The sequence below is a fragment of the Caretta caretta genome, chromosome 8, assembly GCF_965140235.1.
Source record: "Caretta caretta isolate rCarCar2 chromosome 8, rCarCar1.hap1, whole genome shotgun sequence".
Classification (NCBI taxonomy): Eukaryota; Metazoa; Chordata; order Testudines; family Cheloniidae; genus Caretta; species Caretta caretta.
In genome coordinates this window covers 89,548,656-89,571,191 of record NC_134213.1, presented here as the reverse complement: position 1 = coordinate 89,571,191, position 22,536 = coordinate 89,548,656, and the positions used below count along the sequence as shown (strand labels likewise).

Below are 22,536 nucleotides of genomic sequence, written 5' to 3'. Positions count from 1 at the left end.
ATGGAACAATATGATGATTAAATCTAAGGCTACACAGTCTTACAGAGGTTGAATTGATTGATGAAGATATTAATAACATGAAATGGGATCAACAGTTGACCAAATGATCAAATCAACACAGTTAGTCATATCAGGAGATCAATGAAATACATGATGAATCTTTGGTCTACTTTTGATTGCATTGGTCTAATTTCAGCTCTTGGGTTTAGTATGTGGATGAGGTGTTGGTATCCTGTGATACACAACAGGTCAAACTAGTCAATCTGGTGGTCCCTTCTAGTCATAAACTCTGACTCTAACCTTACACATACTAACCCATACAGTCAAGGAGGTGCAGTTTTTCTCAGCTTTTGAACTCTTATTACACTCCTTCAAAGCACCGTTAATTGAGTGATGTACTCTATTTACTCCCCTTCTGGCTAACTTATGTACTTTAATACGTGAGTGATCAGCAACTCACGATTCCCCTAGTGGGTAGAGTAATTTAATGCTGATACCTTTAAGATTGAAGGGTTACACTCTGATCTGTCACCTGCTTAGAATTTGAGTTGGTATCTAATTGTGTTCTTTTTAATATAAATTTACATAGTGCTACTACTTAAACATCTACATGCTCTCATACATTCACACGTTAGAAAGGTTAGCCCTCTTACCACAGCAAGAAGTTAGTTATGACACAAACTGTCAGTTCTCTAATTAAATGGTTGCCTTTACTTTTGTCCAGACCTAAGGACACAGCTGTTTTTGAGTAATGTAATGTAAATCCGATTTAAGATAAAGCAAATTAAAGTTTATACATGCTAGGCCAGACTACACTAGGTCCTCTTGCCTTACTTGGGTGTTTGGCTGAGCAAAGAATAGAGCTCTTTGACATGAACTCTTACATGTTCGGTCTCTGTTCAAAGTATGAGTGAAATCCTAGCAGCAATTTTAATTAAAAGATTAAAATATGTTGTAAAATTCTAAATATACTTCTAAAAATAGGGCTATAGCTAAAATGTCCAAAACCTGGCATTTGCTTACTTCTTAAGGAGCATTAGTGCCTTAAGTCAACCTCAATTTTTTGTTAAAACCTATCAAAGTTCTGACGGTTTGAAAAGTGCATACTGAATAGAGCCCCAACTCCGCAAGCTCTTGTGTGTGGCTAGACCTTCTGTACCCTTGTCAATATTCCATTGACACTTGCATGCCTTGTATCAATGAAGCTCTTGCCCACATGTATCCGTTTACAGGTTTGGAGCCTTTGGATGGAATGCACTGAGTACATGAGCAGCTCTTTAAAGCATGAAAGTTTGTTCTTGTGATTTAAAAGCTCCCCTGTAAAAATTGCCAAATCCGTGCAAGTTGAATAACTCTGAGACAAGAAATTTTTAAGGTTCGGATATTGTACTTAAGGAAACAAACAAAGCCATAGAAAACCGATTGAGGGTGGGGTGGGCTCTATTTAATGCAACATAGAGGGTGGAAATTTAAAAGGAATGACAGTACATTAAAAGTTCCCATTGAACCATTGAGTTGGCTGTGTTGCATTTGGACTATTTTTGATTTCCCGTTTACTTATTAAACTTGCAGCTTATTTTCTGCTTTGTCATTAAAAGCATACAGGATGTGCATAATGTGTCTGAGATGTTTCAACAAATAAGTTTGAGCAAGTTGCATTAGTTATCTTCACCAAATGCATAAATCAATCCACTAACTCATTTTTTTCAACCCTTCTCATGTAACTTTCTTTAATTCTAATATCTCCCACTATGGTGGTTTCATTTCTGTCAAGCATCTGTTCTTTTTAATATTTGATCTTTTTACCATTTTTACTTAACTCAGTGATGTTAGAATTGGAGTATGCTGATACGTTCTTCTTGTGGGGTGAAATCTAATTATTGAAGGTTTTTATGATAACCTCACACCTTGAAGAGTAACTTTTTTTGGCTACGTCTACACTATAAGCTAGGGGTGTGATTCCCAGCTCACATACACATACTTAGTGCAGGTATAAATAGTAGCATTTCTGCAGTAGCATGGGCAACAGCACATCTTAGCTGTGCCAAGTACATGCCCGCATGGGGTTCAAGCAGGTTTATACTTGGCATGGCTGAGCCATGCTGCTGCTGTCTGTGCTGCTGTGGCTACGCTACTATTTTTTACTCATGCCCGCTCTCTGTATGTGTATGCGAGCTGGGAATCTCACCCCTAGCTTGTAATGTAGATGTAGCCTTCCACGTGACTAGAAATGGTTATCCAGTGTTTCCTAATCCTGATATTAAAAAAAAATCCAAAATTCTGGGGGAATGGTTTTAAAGATAGGGGTATACTTTAAGAGCAAGAGAGCTGTAAAGAACTCTATGCCTTTATAATTTCCAATTTTTTTTAGCTTATTGTGCATAACTTACTCCATCAAACAAAAAAAACCTCACTACTTAAAAGTGAAGGGAATTTTTACCATTCAGTGTTTGTCTGTAGATTCACTGACACATTTTGAGTGCCCAGTATGAGAATTTTGTGAAAAGCTAGTGGTTCACATGAATTAGCTTGTGAAATTGACCTATCCCTTGGTTCTAAGATCCACAAGCTGCATATCCTTACAAACAGCTTAACAAAAAATTAGGTGTGTACACCCGGAATTGCTCCTAGCAAAACATAGAATTACTCAGTAATAGAAATCCAACATATCCCCATCCTATACCAAAGCGTGATTAAGTATAGGATAGTTCACACAAGTGTGACAATACTTATTGTTGCTCATGGTATTAAACTTTAACCCTAAATTTCCATGTTGGAAAAACTAGATACAGTGCTTAATTCTGGTTAGCTCATCTAAGACTTAATGTTAAACCTGACCTGCTTAAAATATGTTCTCAAAATCTATATCAATACTGTGAAATGCATCTAATCAATCTCTGTGGCTGTCCACAGCCAGTACCTGTCATTCGTAACACTACAACCTGTAGTTTATTATGTGTACAACATCCTCTTCTGTTTGAAATTTCTGGAAATATAAATAAAATGTTATAAAAAAAGAGAGATGATTATCTCTAATGCAGAAGGTTTAAACGGTCTCCTGTTTGCTTTATTGTATTTAAGGAGGAGACCATAAAGGATTCATCAGGTCAGGAGGATGAGACACAGTCCTCCAATGATGACCCAGCACCATCTGTTGCTTCTCAAGATCCACAGGAGATAATTCACCCACGTCGATGTAAATATTTTGATACAAGTATGTGCTGTTCAGTACTATGCACCATCATCTAAATTGTCATAACTTTATTAAGATCTAGAATAATGAAATATTGAGTTACTAAAAAATATCTAAGTCTTACTATTTATGAGTGTTTGTCAGATCTTTTCTTCTCCCACTGCTGTTCTTTATTATCAAGTCACTTCAACATAGCTGCTCCTCTGAAACCTGAAATTAAACATAGTTCTTTGTTGTCCACGGTCCTTAACATATGATAAAGCCTCTTTTTTTTTTTTTTTTACAAATCATGGACTTTGTATTAGTTTTATTAAAGGAAAAGTGTAGGATTAAATCTGGTGCACACTTAAAAGGAAAAGCAAAACCTAAGGCCAGTGAAATGCTTTCAATAACTTCTTAACATTTCAGTGGAAACGTAGTCCCCAGTCCTGCAAATAGGTCCACATGGGCATGCCTCTACATCTCTGCAAAGCTCCCTTGCCATCCACTTGGAGCCCCAGTGACTACAGTGGTCTTCCCATGTGGACCAACTTGAAGGATCAGTGCAAATATTCCCTGCAGTGTTTGTAACCTTGCATTGTGGTATTGCTCAGCTGTAGCATTTCCCCAGCTGTGGTCTGTGGAGCACTGCTGATGGTCCAAGAAGAGTTGGCTGGCTGCAGGGTGCTGGCTCACCTCCATATTTTCAGTTGCTAATTCACCCTAAAAAGACAATAAAAATGTTGTTTTCTTTATATAAATATTCCAAGTAAGCAGTTGCTGTAGTTGCTACATGGAAACTAAATTATAAATGGGAGAGGTGCAGGTCCACAAGATAATATCCCTTAAGTTGTGGTCTGCTCCATGAAAAACTTTTTGAGAACCTTCGTGCTAGTGAGTGAGAACTAGAAAAAATGAAATTGACAAGAAACAAAAGTAAAACTTTTTTTGTCTAATCTCAGTAATAGAAAAATGAATAAAAATAAACTAAAATAGATTTAAAATATTTCAGGTTTTAATAAACTGAGGTGGGGATAGCGACACAGAAGGAAATTTTCTTTTAAAATATTTATCTTGACAACGTCACTTTCAGTGTTACCATTTCCCTGCTCCATACTTCCCCTCTTTGATCATGTCTCTGTTTCTTAGATGTGCTTAAAATTCACTCTTGCAGCCACTTGGAACTGCTGATCTAGTGTTATGTAACCCTCACTGCTGTTGCAATAACACTTAGCTGGGTCTCAAACCTGCATTCTCCTAACCAAATATTTCACTGTGTGGGGTAGCCATTTATACCAGAGGAAGGTAAAATGTATCATTCCTGGTATTTGGAGTCTTAGACCTATATGTTTACAACAAACATTATCACCTTATAGTTAAAGGTTGCTTATAGCTCCGTATACCCAGTGGTTTAAAATAAAGGAAATTAACATTTAAAATTCTTCACATGTACATCACTAGTTAAGTCATTGGAAATGTCATTTTTCAAGTTTATTGTTTGGATTTGTGGTAGCACCTAGGAATCCGTCATGAATCAGGACTTGTGCTAGGCACACAATAAACACGGCAGAAAAAGACAACCCTTGCTCCAAAGAGCTTACAGTCAAAGTAACATTCTCCTTTTCATGTTTATCTAACACAGATGTCCTAGGTTAGCTTTTGGTTCCTCTGCCAATGTTTAACAGAATGCTGATTTGCATTTAATAAAAGGGTCTGTCTTTCTACTACCTGATCCTCATCTGCTGACATTAATGTGGTTACTTTCAATACCATGCAAATGATAGTCCCTATTACAGACGGTTATCCGACATTCCTTAGAGACGCACATCCTGACTTAAGGACTCCTAAATGTTAAATTCACTATAGCAAATGCAAGTACCGAATGTCACAGGTATTAAGCAATCTGCTTTCTCAGTGCACTACTCGTGGATAGCTGAGCTGAGTGCGCTGTGAAGTCCAGTATTTTTAAATGTCATTGTGCCTGAGCATGTAACAGCTGGATTTGGAGTGACCCACATGTTGTTCTAGTGTACAAACAGTTCAACAGAGGCTGGTAGTGGTGCCAGTGTTGCTCTAAGGATGAGGAAAGACGGTGATGGATGCAGGATCTGAAATGAAATGAGGGTGACTAGCCCAACAGCCTGCCAGTTCTGTTGAAAGTAAGGAGAACCTGTTTCAGTGTAATCATTGAAGACACTGGCATGCTTGCAGAAAACAACTGTACCTGACCAATTGGAATGTTGTCAGCCTATACAAGTAGAGTTGGATGAAGGGGAATAAAGTCTTATGGTGGGACCCAAAAATGGATAGACTGTTTACTTATTTGCATCTTAAAAACTTACAACCTTCTTCCTGTTTGCTGTCTTTCCAATTAACAGGATATTTAACCACTCTGGGTAAGCACATTAGCTGATTCTTTTTTTTCTTCTAAGGCACAATGGGATGCCTTTCAACTGGAAGACAGACCAAGTTGTGGTGGTCTCCCGTTTTGCTCCTCAGTGAGATCCCAGCCATATGTTCATTCACAGAAAGGTGGTTGTGACGTCACAACTAAAGATCCAAATAGCCAGCGAGCAATGGCTTTGAGCAATCTGTCTCCAAGACATACTTTACTGGAATATAATGTTGGCCTGAACAGGGTTTATGGTAGTACTTCCCATGTAAATAATGTCTGAAAAATTTCTTGTAGATAGTGAAATAGAAGAAGAATCTGAGGAAGATGAAGATTATATTCCTTCAGAAGACTGGAAAAAGGTAAACATTTAAGGACTTGCTATTAAGGATATATCTTTATTAAGTGTGCTATTAAATGCAGTGTACTGTTGGTTATTCCAGGCATAAGTGGGTATTGTAGTCTATCAGCAGAAGGAGACAAGAAATAAGAGTTTAGTGGAATTAGTTCCTATAAACAGGCTCCTATTTGCTAATTTTCAGTTTATCCAGAAGGTGGAAAAGATTGTCTGACTTAACTAAAACCACCAGGTTGTCATCTTTAGCTTGTTTTCAATAAATCATTTCATAATTTGCGGGTAAAATACAAATGCTGCCAAGTTAAGAGTTTTTTAAATTTTGCTTTCTCTTCACTGTCTGTTTTCTGAAGTTCATGGTGATTTCCACTCCCTTCAGGTACAAGAACCGCTTTGCATAGGAGTAGCCTCCATTTTTGAGATTTCCCCCATTCTGACTTCCTTGCCTCTGCTTAGGGGTTTCCCTCAAAAACCTCTGTCAGTTACAGGACAAGCTGCATCTCTGTCCCCTCTCAGGTCTCTGAATGCACCCCTTCAGGTGTCAGGCCTTTTGCCTTTACTTTTCCAGGGGTGAAATCACACGATTAGCCAACTCCTAGGCCAGGCCCTGGGCTATAGTACCTTGTGTATCAACTGTGCTTAGCCCAGTAGGTCTGATTGGGTTTGACACCTGCAGTTCTTTTGCGGAGTTTGGTCCCTTTTTACCAGTGATCAGTCTTCTCAAACCAAAGTGTTGTTTAATCTTAGAAGTAGGAATAAAGCATAATATGAGAGGAAGGATTTTAAAACCGTCTACATGCTGGTTTCTTATTTAAAGATCTACCATCTGGTGATGAGAAAAGGAGTACTTGTGGCACCTTAGAGACTAACCAATTTATTTGAGCATGAGCTTTCGTGAGCTACAGCTCACTTCATCAGATGCATACCGTGGAAACTGCAGCAGACTTTATATATACACAGAGAATTGTTTCATATTCTCTGTGTATATATAAAGTCTGCTGCAGTTTCCACGGTATGCATCTGATGAAGTGAGCTGTAGCTCACGAAAGCTTATGCTCAAATAAATTGGTTAGTCTCTAAGGTGCCACAAGTACTCCTTTTCTTTTTGCGAATACAGACTAACACGGCTGTTCCTCTGAAACCTGTCATCTGGTGATGGTGACCCAGGGAGGCCTACCTCTTCAGATGTCCCATGGGGGGTGGAGAGGGGTGTCAGTAACAAACAGCTTCTTGGCAACAACTTCCCTGCTTTCTGGACACAGTAGTCTTTTTGATCTACTGGCCCCCAACTTTGTCCCTGTAACTTTGGCTGTAATCTGGAGGTAGGATCTTCACAGTTATAGCTCAGGCCTTGTGTTTTAACCATGCTGAAGTGTTTACTGAGAAATAGTATATTTTGAGCTATTGTTTCACTTCCTGCTCGTATTTTTTAGCAGCCTGCTATTAAACTAAACCGACATATTCTTACTGTGAAATCACGATAACCATGTCACATACAGTATTCATACATTATCACGGAGCAGCTCCATATCCATCAGTCTCCATCTGACCGATCAGGAGAATGTAATTTCATTTAGTGAAATAAATTCTGTGATTTAAGTGAGAAATCACATTGAAGTAATTGCCATCTTTGTTCTAATTCTCATTACACCTGGGGTGCTTTAATATAACTCAAGCATTATATGAAGTACATGTAACTGTTTTTAATATCAATAAGTAGATGTAAAAGAATGTGTATTTACTTTTCTTTTTCCTCTGCCAGTTATGCCACATAAAGTAAAAACCATAATACATTTCTGCACGATGTGAAGGGTTTTTAATTCCCAAAATAGAGGAAAAGGGTTGAAGTTTAAGTTTTAACTCATGACTTTGAGCTTTATAGATTATCTATCTGCTTCCTCTCCTGCTCTTTCCAACAATTAAAAATGAACAGCTTTAATATTAATGTATGTTTCTTTTAATACCCTCTCAAAGCCTCATAGACAAAAAGTACATTTCCATATTGTGTTTTTTTTAAATTCCGATTATTTTTTGTCCCATGTTTTGTAGGTTATTGGTGGCAGGATTTTTAGTGCTTAAAAGGATATTGTCACACTCTCATTCTATAGAAAACAAATAAGATTGTCAAGTGCATTATCTACATTTTTTTTTTTTAACAGGAAATTATGGTGGGTTCTATGTTTCAAGCTGAAATTCCAGCTGGCATATGCAAATACAAGGAGAATGAGAAAGGTGAGCTTTGACACTATCAACATTTCTGAAATGATTTGTTAGAGTTTCTGTACTAAAGCTTGAGGGCGGATTTCAGGCAAGATATCTTAGGAAAAATTAAAAACTATTAATTGATGTGATTTGCACAATAAGACAATTTATTCGGTCATGCAGATATGCCTGTATTTGAAACTGTTTACACTGTGTTAGGGTTGGCATTTGACTGGTCCAAAATAATTGGGCATTTGACCAGTCAAAAATTGTCAGATGTGGTCAAATAATTCAAAGTGCTAATTTATTAGAACAGTAACAATTGTTCGTGGTCTTCAATAGGCTGAGCCTTAGATACCTGTGCCTAATTACAAACCAGTTACTTAACTGAGTTATTTTAACTCAGAAAAATGCTAAACCCAATTAAATGAAGCTCTAAAAAGTGAAAGAATGGTACCATGATGCAATCAACAAGATGGTAGGTCACTGCCTACATCAGGGCTTTCTTGGTGGAATATTTGGCAGTATTAGACTATTTAGTCTCATAACAGGCCATCAATTGACTGGCTCGCCAAGCCTTCACGTTTCACTGGGGGAGTTCTGAGGAGTTGGATAGAAAGGAAGGAAAGAATTTACTTCTGTGGTTCAAAGTTTGCTTGTTGAGCCCTCTTTTATTCAGCTAACAAATACAGTGTGCTGACTATTACTAGTCCTTTTTAAGTATTGTTTGGCATACTTTGTTGGAAACAATTGTATATAATATTTGAGAAATTTTATACGTTGGTGTAATTTAGTTATAGTATATATGTTAGAGGCGACAGCGTTAAGATGGCATATGTAACTTTGACTTTGGCATTCCCTGATTTGAATGCTTAATTATTCAACCTTAAAATTCTCTTAATCTACTTTTATGGCTTTTTTTAAAAAAAGCTTGAGAAATATCCTAATCTAGGACGCTTTGTCTATACCACCAAATCCTCTGTCCTAGGCAGACCTTGTAAGATGAATGTTCTGTGAAACTTAGGAGCTTTGTATCTCTCCTTGTTGTATCTCTCCCTGCCCAACTTGTGCACCCTGGTGATGTGATAGTCAGAAGAGCTTGAGGAGAGGGATCTTGAGTCTCCCAGGATATGGAACAGTCATAGAAATTGAAACCAGAGCAAACTTAGATGTGCATACAAATGCAGCTCGTTTTTCTTTAACTTCATGACCTTAGCAAGAAAAGTCCATGGAAAAAGATTTGTGTACTCTTATGTGATTTATATTCAGAGACTTTTTGAGATGGCGGATCTTTCTTTGCTTGAATTTAAAAAAATCAAAAATCGGCAGAGATTAAGTCCAAAACATTCCAGCTCGATAAGTTGAAAGTTCCAAATGAATGAATCTGGGTTTAAAATGGAAGCCACAATGCATCCCTAGCTATAATGGTGTGGTGGTTGCTTTTGCTATTAAAAAAATGTCACTTGGAGGAATAAATCTATTTTAAATATGAATGCACTAAATGATAAAGTATGTGCCACTAGCTGTGGAGAAACTGCTTTTGGTGCTCCTTTCTTTATCTGGTAGGTATCTTAACATAGAGCTTGAACTCTGTATTTCTCTGAAATTCAACAAGGTATGCTTGTAATTTGCTGCTGATTCATCCATTCTTATTAGTTTACTGTAGTGTAAATGACTTGTGGCCTCCTACAATAAAAATATACAGCTGGTTTTTGTACAGCAGAAGCCTACAAAAACCAGCTTTTCATGGCTTTGCATCCAGTCACTGGTTTGAGAACAGAAAGTATGCGTCATGGACACAGACTTGGGGAGGGGGGTGAAGTTTCACTAAATTGTTATTACACTGGTGCTGGTATAATTTTTGTTCTGTACTTTTTCCTTCCCCACCCACTGTATTTTTGGATGAAACCTTTATTCACAGGCCTCAAATTGGACTAGTGTTGATGTTTACAATGGAAAGATAAATTAGGCTGACAATATGCAACAAGACCCTTTGGCTCTCAGTTGATGAGATCTTGTTCTTCAAGTATAACTTATAATGTACTGCTAATATAAACATTTGTATTTTTGGGTAGAATTACATTATTGTGAACATCTAGGAAATTTAGCACTTGGCTGAACATAGTAGCTTAATGACTTACTCTGTTTCCATGAAGATTTTCATAACACATGCAGTTTTGGTATAATTTATTCTTTGAACTCTGCCTGTATGGATTTCCAGTCTGAGTGATGCGTATACCTTGGTACATAAGCACTGCAGCTTACATTTTGGCAGTTTTTTATACCTTTAGTTCTTGGGTCCCTTCCTGTTTGGAAATACAGGCCAAGTTTGCTACCTTTAAGACAGGTCCCTCCTGTGACTGCACAATGTCTGTGGAGGATGAACACACTAGTCACCTATTTTCTCTCAGGCAGATGGATATTTATAAATTATCTTTTTGTAGGGCCTTTATTAACTGTACCCACTGAAACTGAGTCTACAAGTTCCACCTCCTTGAAGTGATTATGCAGGCCTCATCTCCTCTCCTTCCCCCTCCCCACACATGTCACATTCTCTGTGGATATCCCAATCCAATTTTATTGACTCCTGTGTTGTTAATTGAAAGAGTTTATACCTAGTTACTCTGCATCTGTGTCTCGTAAGGCAAGCACTTATGCACTGAGCTGAGCAGAGCCCAGGAAAAATAAGTACTGAAGACATGAGGTTGGTGCGTTTACCTGACACCATGATCAGTGTAGCTCCAATCGTATTTTGGTGTCTGATGTTTCTCTCATGTTTCAGCCTTGGGTGCCTGGACAATGGGAGAGCAGCGTATGTCAGTGTCAGATCCCTTGGCACCAGGAAAATTGATTCAGTGAAAGATCTGACCCAGGTCTCTGAGGGAACTTGAGTAGATTAAAAAATTTTATTAAAGCTAATGTTAAAAAATTATATAGTATACAGGTTAAGAAAAGTGTCTCTACATCTGGGTATAGTGTTTAGATTATCCACAAATACAACGTTTGTTTTTAAAGTCATAAGATACATATAGTGCACAATCAGTAATAATCCAAATTTAGGTGAATAAATTAAAGAATACAGTTTAGATAAACAGAGAGTTGGTTGTGGAAAGCAAATATAGCAATGAGTGAAGATTGTCCCTCAGTAATTGAGAATTTAGGGTAGGTTGTCCATTTAGAAAATACAATCCATCAGGAAAGTATTTCTGTTACTTTCCTGACAACGCTTCTCATCTACACACTGAACTTCTTTACTCCTCTTGAAGAAGACTAGTCATCATTGGTCCGCTGCCAAGGACAAAAGTGCAAAAGCTCCTAAACCCTTGGGGAAGAAAATGCTGCGCTTCAGATGTGCATAGAAAATTACTGAGCTGGCTAAGATAATATGGCTACTTGATTTGAGATTGGTAACTTCTTTGTTACACTGGACGCCCTTTTTGCCTTTTCTGTCAGTTAGTCTATCATTGCTGAGGACCTTCAAGTTGTGAAGGATATGCTCAGAGCCATTTGTTTCTGACATGGCAGAAAAGTGTATTTTAAATATGATGGAGATTGTTTTTTCTTGTTGTTTTTTTCCTTGCTAAAATCTTCAGATTGTCACCTTGAAGGGCAAACAGAGGTGGAAGATGATCTCCAGAGCTATTTGATTTGGAAATGGAGGAGTCACTCCAAGAACTGAAAGATTTCCATATTTTACCCCAAGCCACATCGACTACCAAGAGAGGCTAAATGGCATTGTGTTGCTGTTAAGAGGGCACGTTGTTAATATGTGGGCAGTACTAAGTTGTTCTGTAGAACATGTAGGCTATTTTTAGAATACAGGGATAATTCTAGGGTCTGGTGTACACTAGGAAATTAGGTTGGTATAACTACATCGCACAGGGGTGTAAAAAATCCACACCCCTGAATGACACAGTTAAACTCATCTACCCCCACCAGTGTAGACAGTGCTGAGTTGACCAGAGCATTCTTGTGTTGACTTAGCTACCACCACTCTTGGGACGTGGATTACCTATGCTGATGGGAGAAGCCCTCCTGTCAGTGTTGGTAGCATCTTCAAAGAAACACTATAGTGTTTAAGCGTAGACAAGCCCTATGAAACAGTCAGTTCTCCTCAGAGATGTCAAGTGGATTAGATCATCTACACCCCATTTATTACAAAGTTCTGTCTATACCAGTGGTTCTCAGCCCAATGGCCACTTGCAGCCCAGTCAGCACACAGGTGCAACCCATATGACATCCTAAGGGCCATACAGATAGCGTGTAGATATATATATTGTGTGGATGCGGCCCACATAACACACAGAGAGCTGCATATGTGACCCACCGTGGTAAATAGGTTGAGAACTACTGGTCTGTGCCCTTATACAGCCCTACTTTCTTGAGTTCTTTCCATGTTAACATATGGGTGTACAAGCTGGGAATCTACCAAACGTATAGACAGAAACCTAAATGCCTTTGAAAGCAAATGTCTTAGAAAAATACTAGGTATTAAATGGAACAAATCTGTAACAAATGCCCACATTTGTTTGAGTTCTACAACCCCTTATTGCTGAAGTTACCCAGAAGAGAAGATGGAAATATTTGAGATTTGTTAAGAATTAAGCAAGAGCATCTTCCATGGCAGGCGTGCCATTTGGCAATTAGAGGAACATGCAAGAAGGGCTGACTAAAACAATCCCTTGAGATGCTACTCATAGGGAAAACTTACAGGATTTAACATAGAGCGCGTTCAGATTTTGATATTACCCACTGATGTGATAGTCATTCTTTGTGTGTCTAGTAACTTCTAATACACTCATAATGGTGTCTGTTACAAAATTAAGAAATGTACTAAATCCATAACAAATTTTGTTCACCACGATTCCTTGATTTAACTGCTGTTACTTTTTTCTTAATCATACCTATCCATGATGCGTAAAGGCAGTTGTTTTTCAGCCTCTATTATTGAGCAAAGATTTGAGACTTCATTGAGGCCAATGTCTCAGCTATCTTCTCAAAATATTTCTTTTTCTCAGTATCTTCGTCTTGCTTGAGCTAGTTCGTTTTCACTCACATGTCTCTCTGTTCCTGTCATCTGGGCAATAGTGTGTTGGCTGTCTGCTGAGCTGGCAAGGTTTCTGACATCAGGTGCTGCTTTCAAGAGTTAGTGATAGGCGTTGTCTAGTAAATTGCCCTCTCTGAAGGAGGCAAAGCAAGGGTGTTCTCTGTCAGGAGTGTGCCTGGATGCTCTTTGCTGGCTTTATTGAACCATGGTGGCTAAGACTTCACATGTAGTAGTCCACACATCCCTCAGTGCTTTCAAGACCTCAGTTTGTGTGATTGGACCAAATGTTCCAAGGAAACTGGAGTGATCAGTTTTCTAATCTCATCTCTAGTAGATAGATCTTTTCAGCAAAGTAAGATGAGAATTACTCACAAGGTCTTGTTTTTGAGGTTAGGTGAATGCAGTCTGGAGGGATAGCTGACACACTGTTTGAAACAGTTCTGCCATCTTCTAATTTTTTTAGTTTCAAGGGCAGAAGATGAGGAGGGATTGTTTTTTCCACAGATGTTGTGTATGCGTGGGAATCTGATTAGATGCACAATGCATTTTGCAGCACTGCACTGTAGTCCGTGTGTGTGTGTGTGTGTACATGATCTAACATAGTTAACAGTGAGCCATAGAAACCATTTGGAAGAGCATTGATAGTACCATACATTTCAAATGAATATAATGCTCAGTCCTCTGGCCAATCAGATTGTCCCATTAATCATGTTCGTAATTTTGAATGTCCTTGTGTTCTAAACTTGCAATTGTTTGAGGTTGAGTAGAAGTTGGAGTCTTACAGAATATGCTTCACTTATGTTTCTGTTCTTCTTAATTTAGTGTATGAAAATGATGACCAGCTGCTGTGGAATCCTGATTATTTAACAGAAGATAAAGTGATTGAATTCCTCAATGAAGCCTCCAGGCGAACAGGAGATGAGAAAGGACTAGAGGCAATTCCTGAAGGATCACATATTAAAGACAATGAACAGGTGCGTATTGGAATTTGTAGTCCATAGTGTGTGTTATTTTATTGTAACGATCACGTTTGCTGTTCCCATACCTCAAAATCTGATTTGAGATTGCTTCTTTTTTCTCTTATCCCCATCAGAGGAACTGAATTGCTTCCACCCGCTGTTCCCAACAAAAGCAAATGTTTAAGATCCCAAATCAATAACACAGTGCATATTCAGTTTTAAAATTAAGTGCATTAAGAAACATTTTTTATCTGCAAAGACCTACGTTCTGGTCTCTGTCTTCCTGTTGTAGATTTTATAGCACTTTACTAACTAAAACCAAATTCTGCTCCTGCCCTGAACAAAAGAACATGGACTTGACAAATGTGTGCATTGATGAGCCCTTTGATGTGCGCACATGTCCAATTCTCATGTGAGAACAATGTAAATCTTGTTAATATGAATCTTTGGTGGGGAGAAGGGGCTGGACCTGTGAAGAAATGTGCATAAATTCCTTAAAGCACTAGATCACCAGTCCTGCAGATTTCCTAAGCTTTAGGATGTATGGTAAAACAAAATTGGCAACCCAAGTTGGTTACTCTTTGTGTAACTAACCATATGTGCACATTTATTGGGATATCAGAATTTCATTTCTGAGTGTCTCCACAGAATAGGCATAGGCTATACCTGTTGTCACACTTCTGTATCTTAGGGATCAGTTGTAAAAATTTGTCCTATAAATTAAGGTAGAGCAAGGAAGCTATTTACAGTACATAACGCTGCAATATAATATTTTAGAACAAGAAATGAAGGGAAAAGTGTGTATTATACATACTCTATCTAGGAGGTGTATAACCTAAAAGTTATCTCCGTTAGTCTTCTGTATACTTATATTGCTGTTTTAAAAATAGTTTGTTCTACTGGATTTTTAGAGAAATTAGATTTTTCAGATTAAGTAAGTAATTGATCATTGAACCATTGTAGCAATACGCAAATTCAGTAGTATATGGAGTCATGCATATTAAATCTGTAGTTTTTCACCTTTCCAGGCATTGTATGAATTGGTTAAGTGCAATTTTGATACAGAAGAATCATTGAGAAGATTAAGATTTAATGTAAAAGCAGCCAGAGGTAAGAATACATAAAATTTTAAATGTACTTGTGTTTTTTTACCCCATGCCTCCTTTAATTTGGCAAAATCATTAAAATTTGGGCATTGATTGCTGCTGTCAGATAACTCCGATTACCGCAGAAATCTCACATCAGCATTGTGTAGCACTATTATCGCTCTTCCTCAAATCCAGGAATTAATGAACTCTGACCCCATGTTCAGAGTTCACTTCTAATGAAGCTATATAGGGATGAGCTTGACACTGTGGTTCTAAAAGTTGAGGGCCAAGATCAGATTTTGGAGGACGAAGTGATGGGCATAGAATGAATATATAAGTACCTAGGCAATAACACACAAGAAGAGGGTTTATGAATAAAAACTTGACATTTTTAATTGTTACTTTGTAACGTTTTAAAATTTAGAACTTTAATGCACCCAACTAAAGTAGGAATTGTAGAGGGCTTATTCTCTATATTCATGCCTCCGAACTTTCATATAATTCACTAAAGTTAGTGTGTGAAATACACAAGAATTCAAAATTCTAAGTAAAAAGAGATTAGGGCTCTAAATCTTGTTGACAGAAAAAGATTCTAAACTTTAATAAACTAACTTAAATCTTTAGAAGGTGCTTTGGGTGCATTGTGCACTTTTTGTCCTTGTACAGATCTCTCCTTTGTATCCTTCTGTCGTTTCCTCTTCATTCGTTTAACTTTTTACCCTCTCTTCCTGTTCTTTTCTTTATGCACTCATCTGTTAGCACTCCCTGCCTGCTCAGCTTTTGAGTATTCTTTTTTGGAAGGTGATGACAGAGAAAATTAGAGTCCTAGATCTGTCTACACAAGAAAATCACTGTAAAACATAGATTCTCTTCTTTCTTCACCACCCCTCCTGTTGATCTGTGACTCTCTGTGTAGATGAGACCAACTGTTCAAAACCTGGGGTGAAATCCTGGCTGAAAGTCATGGAAACTTTGCCACCAGGATTTCTCACCCTGTGATGTGGAAAGCATGATGGCTATTTACTGAGATAGGCCTAGCCTTAAGTCTAATATTTCTTGGCAGTTGCTCATTTCAGTTAAAGGTATTGTCAAGTTGATCTGTTTTGGTCTTCTCTGCCACCCAAATTAGGGTCCTTTTATATTAGTAAAATGACCATTTGCTCTTCGTGGTTGTGACAGTGGGTCTCCCTGTACCTGTCCTTGAATGGTGTTGACAACAGTTCAGCTGGTAGTCCAGAAGGTATACCGCTGTCTTCCTTACCATTATGGAAGGCATGATAAAGGTGTGGTATGTCTCTTCACAGAGCTATCCCTAGGGGGCGGCGAATCGGGGTGACTGCTCCCGGGCCCTGTGCTTTGGGGGGCCCCACGGGCCAGCGTGAGTGTGTGTGTGTGGGGGGGGGGAGTGAACCATTGGCTGAGGGAGGCTACCCCCAGCCCTGCCCCTTCACCGAAGGGAGAACGTGCGCCCCGGAGCACTTGGAGGGAGAGTGCACAGCACTGCCTTCCCAGCCCCGGGAAGGCGGGCGGTGTGGCCCCACCAGCGGCGCTGCTGAAGTGGGGCCCTGGCGGTAGGAGGGCGTGGAGTGTGAGCGGGTCTACATCTGGGTGTTTGCCTTCCCTACCTGCCCCCAGTGCAGTTGGTCCTGGAAGTGACATCACTTCCGCCCCGGGCCCCGCACTCCCCTAGGGATGGCCCTGTCTCTTCATATGAGGCCCTGTCTGTGCTTGAAATATTTTTCAAAATGTTCTCAATGATTTCTAATACCAGTTCATCGTATTAGTAGCTGTAATGTAGGCAGCCTGTTGGCTGCACAGCCATTTTAACCTGCATCATGTTGATTAGGCCTGATCTGAGTAAATGTAGATGACAGTGCTTAAAATGGGAGCAGCAGCCAGCTGGGGGTCAACACTAGGGCTTTCAATGTTGCTCACAGCACTGGAGCTGAACCAGTATTTGTGTTGAAATTTTTCATTTTTAAGTTTTGAAAAATTTCCTTAGTATCAGTGGTCCTGACTGTGTTTAAATGGTTTTTGTCCCATCTGTTCCAGTAGTTAAATGATATTCAGTATCAGCTGAGGATCCATTGCTGACAACTGTTAGCAAATGGTCACTTTTCCACTTTCAGACTGGAACAGATTCTTTCTGATTTTCACACTAATTAGAATTTCTGGAGGCTGTTCTCCTTTAATCATCTTATGATCAAGAAACTTAAATACAGAGTGTTTTTTGTATCAGAATCCTGAGTTTCCATTTGTTATCATTATACTGTCACTTTAAAGTATGTTTTCTGTATTGTGTTTCTAATTTCAGAAGAGTTAGCTGTTTGGACAGAGGAAGAATGTAGAAATTTTGAACAAGGACTGAAGGCCTATGGAAAGGATTTTCATTTGATTCAAGCAAACAAGGTAAGGATGATTTTAAAAATGGTAGTTATTTTCCTACTTTTTTTTGTAGCTGAAAAGATATTGTAATATCTTTTGGCTTTCTTCCAAATCATTTTTTTTTTCCCTCCCCACTAGTCACTGAACTTACATATCCTTCTTTCATTTGATCTATCACAGGAGGGTGTTCTGATTAGCTTCAAGAGTTAGCTGGCATTGTGGGATGTGGGAAAACCATTCTGAAATGCCGAGTTTTCATTGTGCAAGGCCTTAAATAGGTCTGTTTACAAAAAGTTTATCGTCAATATCACTTAATGCTTAACTGGTCAGAATGTATTATAATCTTGTTAAATAGACTTAAAGATTCTGTAGAGGGTGGTAGGCATCTTCGGAAATGCTACAACCAAGGTTGTTACAGGAATGTTAATAGGAATTTTCATATTGTAATAATTGAGTTTCTCCACTGATTGAATACCTGGACATTTTGCAGTTGAGTTCAAGATTTGACTGTATGCTTTGTTCAGAGCCCTAAGCAAGTATAAGTTAGAGGGTAATGAAAGCTTTTTCCAGAATCCACTGGGAAATAAAATATAGGTGGAGTCTCCCCCTAGTATGCAACAAAAATTCATATTGGCTATCTGCAGGAATACTGGCGCAATGGTGTTTTTGCTTTTTGTCCAGAGGTGTCTCAGTCAGAGCACATGTAAAACCCATAAAAGGGGAACTTCAGAATCTGCTTTCTATAGTTTTCCATTATATGTTTTTGCCCACCCCACCTGCAATCTCTAGGGCAGATCCTCAGCTGGTATAAAATGTGAAGTCAAATGAGCATTTGAAGTATTACATCATCTGCTCCAGGTTCCGAAAAGTTGTTCCCACTGCCATACCTCAGGGCATCAAACCTGCTTCACAAATCATTCCCTTTAATAGAGTCAAGGCTTGAGGCATCCTCTGTGTTAGCATGCTCCTGATGCTTCCCCTGGTCACTTGTGAGTGCTCTTCCTGCAGCACCCACCTCCTGTCACCACTAGACTTATTCCAGCTCAGTGCTGCAATAAAGTACTCTGCTATTTGAAATAGATGCCAAGGCCAGAAGGGACCATTTTGATCATCTGATCTGACTTCTGGTGTATCACAGACCATAGAACTTCCCCAAAATAATTCTTAGAGGTATATCTTTTAGAAAAACATTCAATCTTGATATAAAAATTGTTAATGATGAAGAATCCACCACAACCCTTGTTAAACTGTTCCAATGGTTAATTACCCTCACTGTCAAAAATTTACACCTTATTTCTGGCTGAATTTGTTTAGCTTCAGCATCCAGCCATTGGATCATGTTATACCTTTCTCTGGTAGATTGAAGAGATTGAAGATTAAATATTCATTCCCCACGTAGATACTTAGCCTCTATTTGCATGATAGTTGCATGACTGGTAGTATGCCATGATTTTGCTCATGGTGTGTCCATTTCCACCTGAACCCTTGCCACTTGTGTTTTCTTGAGCTAAACTAGTCATTGAAATGTGTGGATATGGACATGCACAGAAATTTTCTCCCATTATGAATTAATGTTTGAATACAAAGGCATATGTTTGGGAAGCCCGCCTTCCCTGTTTAACTTGCTCCTTTTTAATTGATCAAAATCAGGATTTGGCATTTAGCTTTAGTAAAGTAACTTCCAGAATATTTCTGAATTATGCTAAAAAAGGTATATCACATGTATATAAGAATTGCCATACGGGGCTAGATGGACCTCTGGTTTGATTCAGTATCCTGTCTGACAGTGGCCAGCACTAGATGCTGCCAAGGAAAGTGTAAAATCCCTCCTATAGGCAGATGTGGGATAATCTGCTTTCCACACCCCTATCCTGGTAGCTCTCATCCTAATGTCTAATAGGTAGAGATGGGCTTAAGCCCTGGAACATGAGGTTTAAATATCCTTTCTAAAACTTTTGTCATGAACTATAACAATGCTGGGTATTTCTGATATCATATAAATGTCTAATTCCATTGTGAATCATGTTAATTTCTTGGCCTCAACAAGTTCTTGTGTCATTAAATTACACGGTTTTTAATTATACACTGTGTGAAAAGGTTTTCATTTGGTTTTGAATTTCTCACCTTTTAATTTCATTGAACCTCTCGTTCTTGTGTTCGGAGACCAGGAGAACAAACGTTCTCCATCTACCTTCTCTGTACCGTTTATTACTTTATATACCTTTATCATGTCACCCTGTTACTCATCATATTAAGATGAAAAATCTTAAGGGAATCATTCGTAGTATGCTTTGAGTTTCTGCTCTGGGCAAGCAGAATCTCTCAAAGTATAATGTGTCTCATGGTCTCTAGCAGAAAATACATTTGTATTCATCAATATTTTGTGTGGCACCTTTTTCACAGGTACGAACCAGATCAGTTGGCGAGTGTGTAGCATTTTATTACATGTGGAAAAAATCAGAGCGGTATGACTTCTTTGCACAGCAGACCCGATTTGGGAAAAAGAAGTACAATCTTCATCCTGGTGTAACGTAAGCTTTGCTATTTTTTCTTACATACATGTCAGATTTCTAGTCTTTTCTTAATATTGCTCTCTTTTAAAATAGAGTAAGAAGTTGATTACTCCATAATTTCAGTTTCCAGTAGGAGAGTGGCCAAGGGAGAAGAGATGCAATGAGTTCCATGCAGTGTAATTGCTAAAATAGAACACCTGTTAGTATTAAGGCTAAGTATTTACATTGAACAATTAATTTAATTTAGCCTGTTTTCTGATTGTGCATTGTCTGAACAGATCACAATTTCTATAGCTACATTCATTGGTGGATGTTTTATGCAAATACATCACAATCACAAATTTTAATTTGGCTTTCTGCAAGTATTCTGCAGTAGTTTTTTCCAATTTGTTGTTTTGGCAAACATTCATGCCAATAAACTTGTTCACCTGAATATTCAGAGAAAAAATAGCCTGTTTGTTCACATTTTAAATGTTTGCAGGTAACTATTTTCAGCATTTGACTTGATGGTCGCACTTTTTGTTGCTTCTGTATGTTGAGCGCGTTTTGCACACTGCCAGGAGTTCCTTGCATTCCTCAGTGTTCCCTCCCCTGTATGCCAGCCTCCCATCAGGGACTCCCTGTACACAAGGTTATACATGGCCCCTTATTTCCCATGGACAAATAACAGGAGGATAAAAATTAGTATAAAGTGATTATAATGTTAACTGACTGTATAAAGTACCATCTAAATACTTGAAGTAGATATAAAAAAGGTGTGTGTGTACACACTATTTTACACACACAACCAACTTCTAAAAAGCCAAGCCAATGCTGAATGTGGTGTGTGTTTGTAGGGATTACATGGACCGTCTTTTAGATGAAAGCGAAAGTGCTGCTTCCAGTCGAGCTCCGTCCCCACCCCCTACAACCTCCAACAGCAGCACCAGCCAGTCTGAGAGGGAGGACAGCACAACTAGCAACAGTAATCAAAATGGTACGTGTAAACTGGTGGTTTTTCACCCCCATCTTCCTCACTTCTAAAAGAAGTTGCCACATCATAGCAATCTTGGAAATGGGCTGAAAAGTTGTAAACGGAATTTTTTTTAATGAGCATAGCGAGAACCCTTGAAATATCTTCTTTCCAAGGGGTTCTGGCAAGGTATCAGCGGTAAATTACAAAATTAAAAGACCATTATTTGCACATAAATTTCAATACAAAATGTTTGGCAAGTTTAACCTTCTTCCTCTTCAGTGTTTTAGCCTTTTCAGATTCAGTCCTACGTAGTTCCATTGACTTTAAAGTCAATGGATGTTACAAGTTAATGCTTCTCCAGTGCTTGCTTCAGGTGACGCATCAGAAGCAGAGTTAACTCATCTGCTGTACTTACCAGGATTTGGGTGTTGGAGAGCTGGCAGCAGCAAGAGGAAGAGGGTTATAGACAGATGTCCAAAGGGAAGACAGCTGAGGGTGGAGGAGGATGTGGAACAGTCCTCTCCAAATGTTTGGAAGTGACGGCACCAGCAGGAGGAAGGAAGATGTGTGTGCAGGAGGCCAAATCATATTGACCATTGAATCTGGAGGGAAGCCTTAAGTTGACCAACATGCTGCACAGGAGGTTGGATGGGGAGGTAGAGACATGCGCAGTTGCTGTTTATATTGGTAGCATTCCAGAGGTTAGCTGTACTTGTGAGCTAGCACTGAAAGGATTTAAATTCTCCTGATGCATATGCTATTATTTGATTCCTAAACATGACGACATCTCCTGTTACAAAGTTGAATCAGTCAAATTCTTGTCATCAAACTGTAAAGCCTGAAGTCCTGTAAGATTAAAATTTGCAGAACTCCTATTCACAGTGGGTTTTATGCATAATGAATATAATGGCTGAGCTCAGAGGATGAACTTTTAACAAGTGACAGCTAAACAGAGAAGATGTGTTTTAGACATTTATATACAGAATACTGTAGAACTATTCAATTTCACATTTGCCAGGTTTCACACAATTATTGAGGTAAATGTTTTTCTGTATGACTACAGAGTTTATGAACTCTGCTGGCGCCCTAGATCCTGTCATATATCGAGATATGAGTATTTTACTTTTGATAATTTTGTTGGAAAAAGCTTCTCGCTTTTCCCAGACAAATTTCATTTGCATAAGGAAATAACCTTTTTTTAAGGCAGAATAAAAGTAGAAACTAAGCAGCTCTGGTTCTTGTAGGTTTGATTTTTAACTCACCTGCGAATTGAAGTAAGCAGCATTTCTTCAGAGGAAGAAGAGTTTAATGTGCCGCTTTAAATCTTTAAAATATGTGAGAATGGCACCTTGTTATTCCACAGATCCTCTCCCCCCATGTGGCAGTCATAGCTGCTGAGGTTACAAACAGAAATCAGCTTGTGCTCTTGTTAACCCTGCTGAGCCAGTACAACTGTCTGAGGGAGCTG

At 38.6% G+C, this 22,536-nt stretch overlaps 1 protein-coding gene across 7 annotated transcripts in view; it reads left to right on the top strand.

Annotated features, from left to right (window-relative positions):
• Positions 1-22,536, top strand: part of MIER1 (MIER1 transcriptional regulator) — a 54,841-nt gene that overhangs the window by 27,803 nt on the left and 4,502 nt on the right. For all 7 annotated transcript variants that reach the window (XM_075131760.1, XM_048860461.2, XM_075131759.1 and 4 more), the window contains 8 exons: positions 3,082-3,214; positions 5,862-5,926; positions 8,079-8,151; positions 13,991-14,142; positions 15,156-15,237; positions 17,530-17,624; positions 20,004-20,131; positions 20,950-21,089. In XM_075131760.1, the coding sequence (XP_074987861.1) occupies positions 3,082-3,214; positions 5,862-5,926; positions 8,079-8,151; positions 13,991-14,142; positions 15,156-15,237; positions 17,530-17,624; positions 20,004-20,131; positions 20,950-21,089 (868 nt within the window). The remainder of the gene's footprint in view (positions 1-3,081; positions 3,215-5,861; positions 5,927-8,078; positions 8,152-13,990; positions 14,143-15,155; positions 15,238-17,529; positions 17,625-20,003; positions 20,132-20,949; positions 21,090-22,536) is intronic.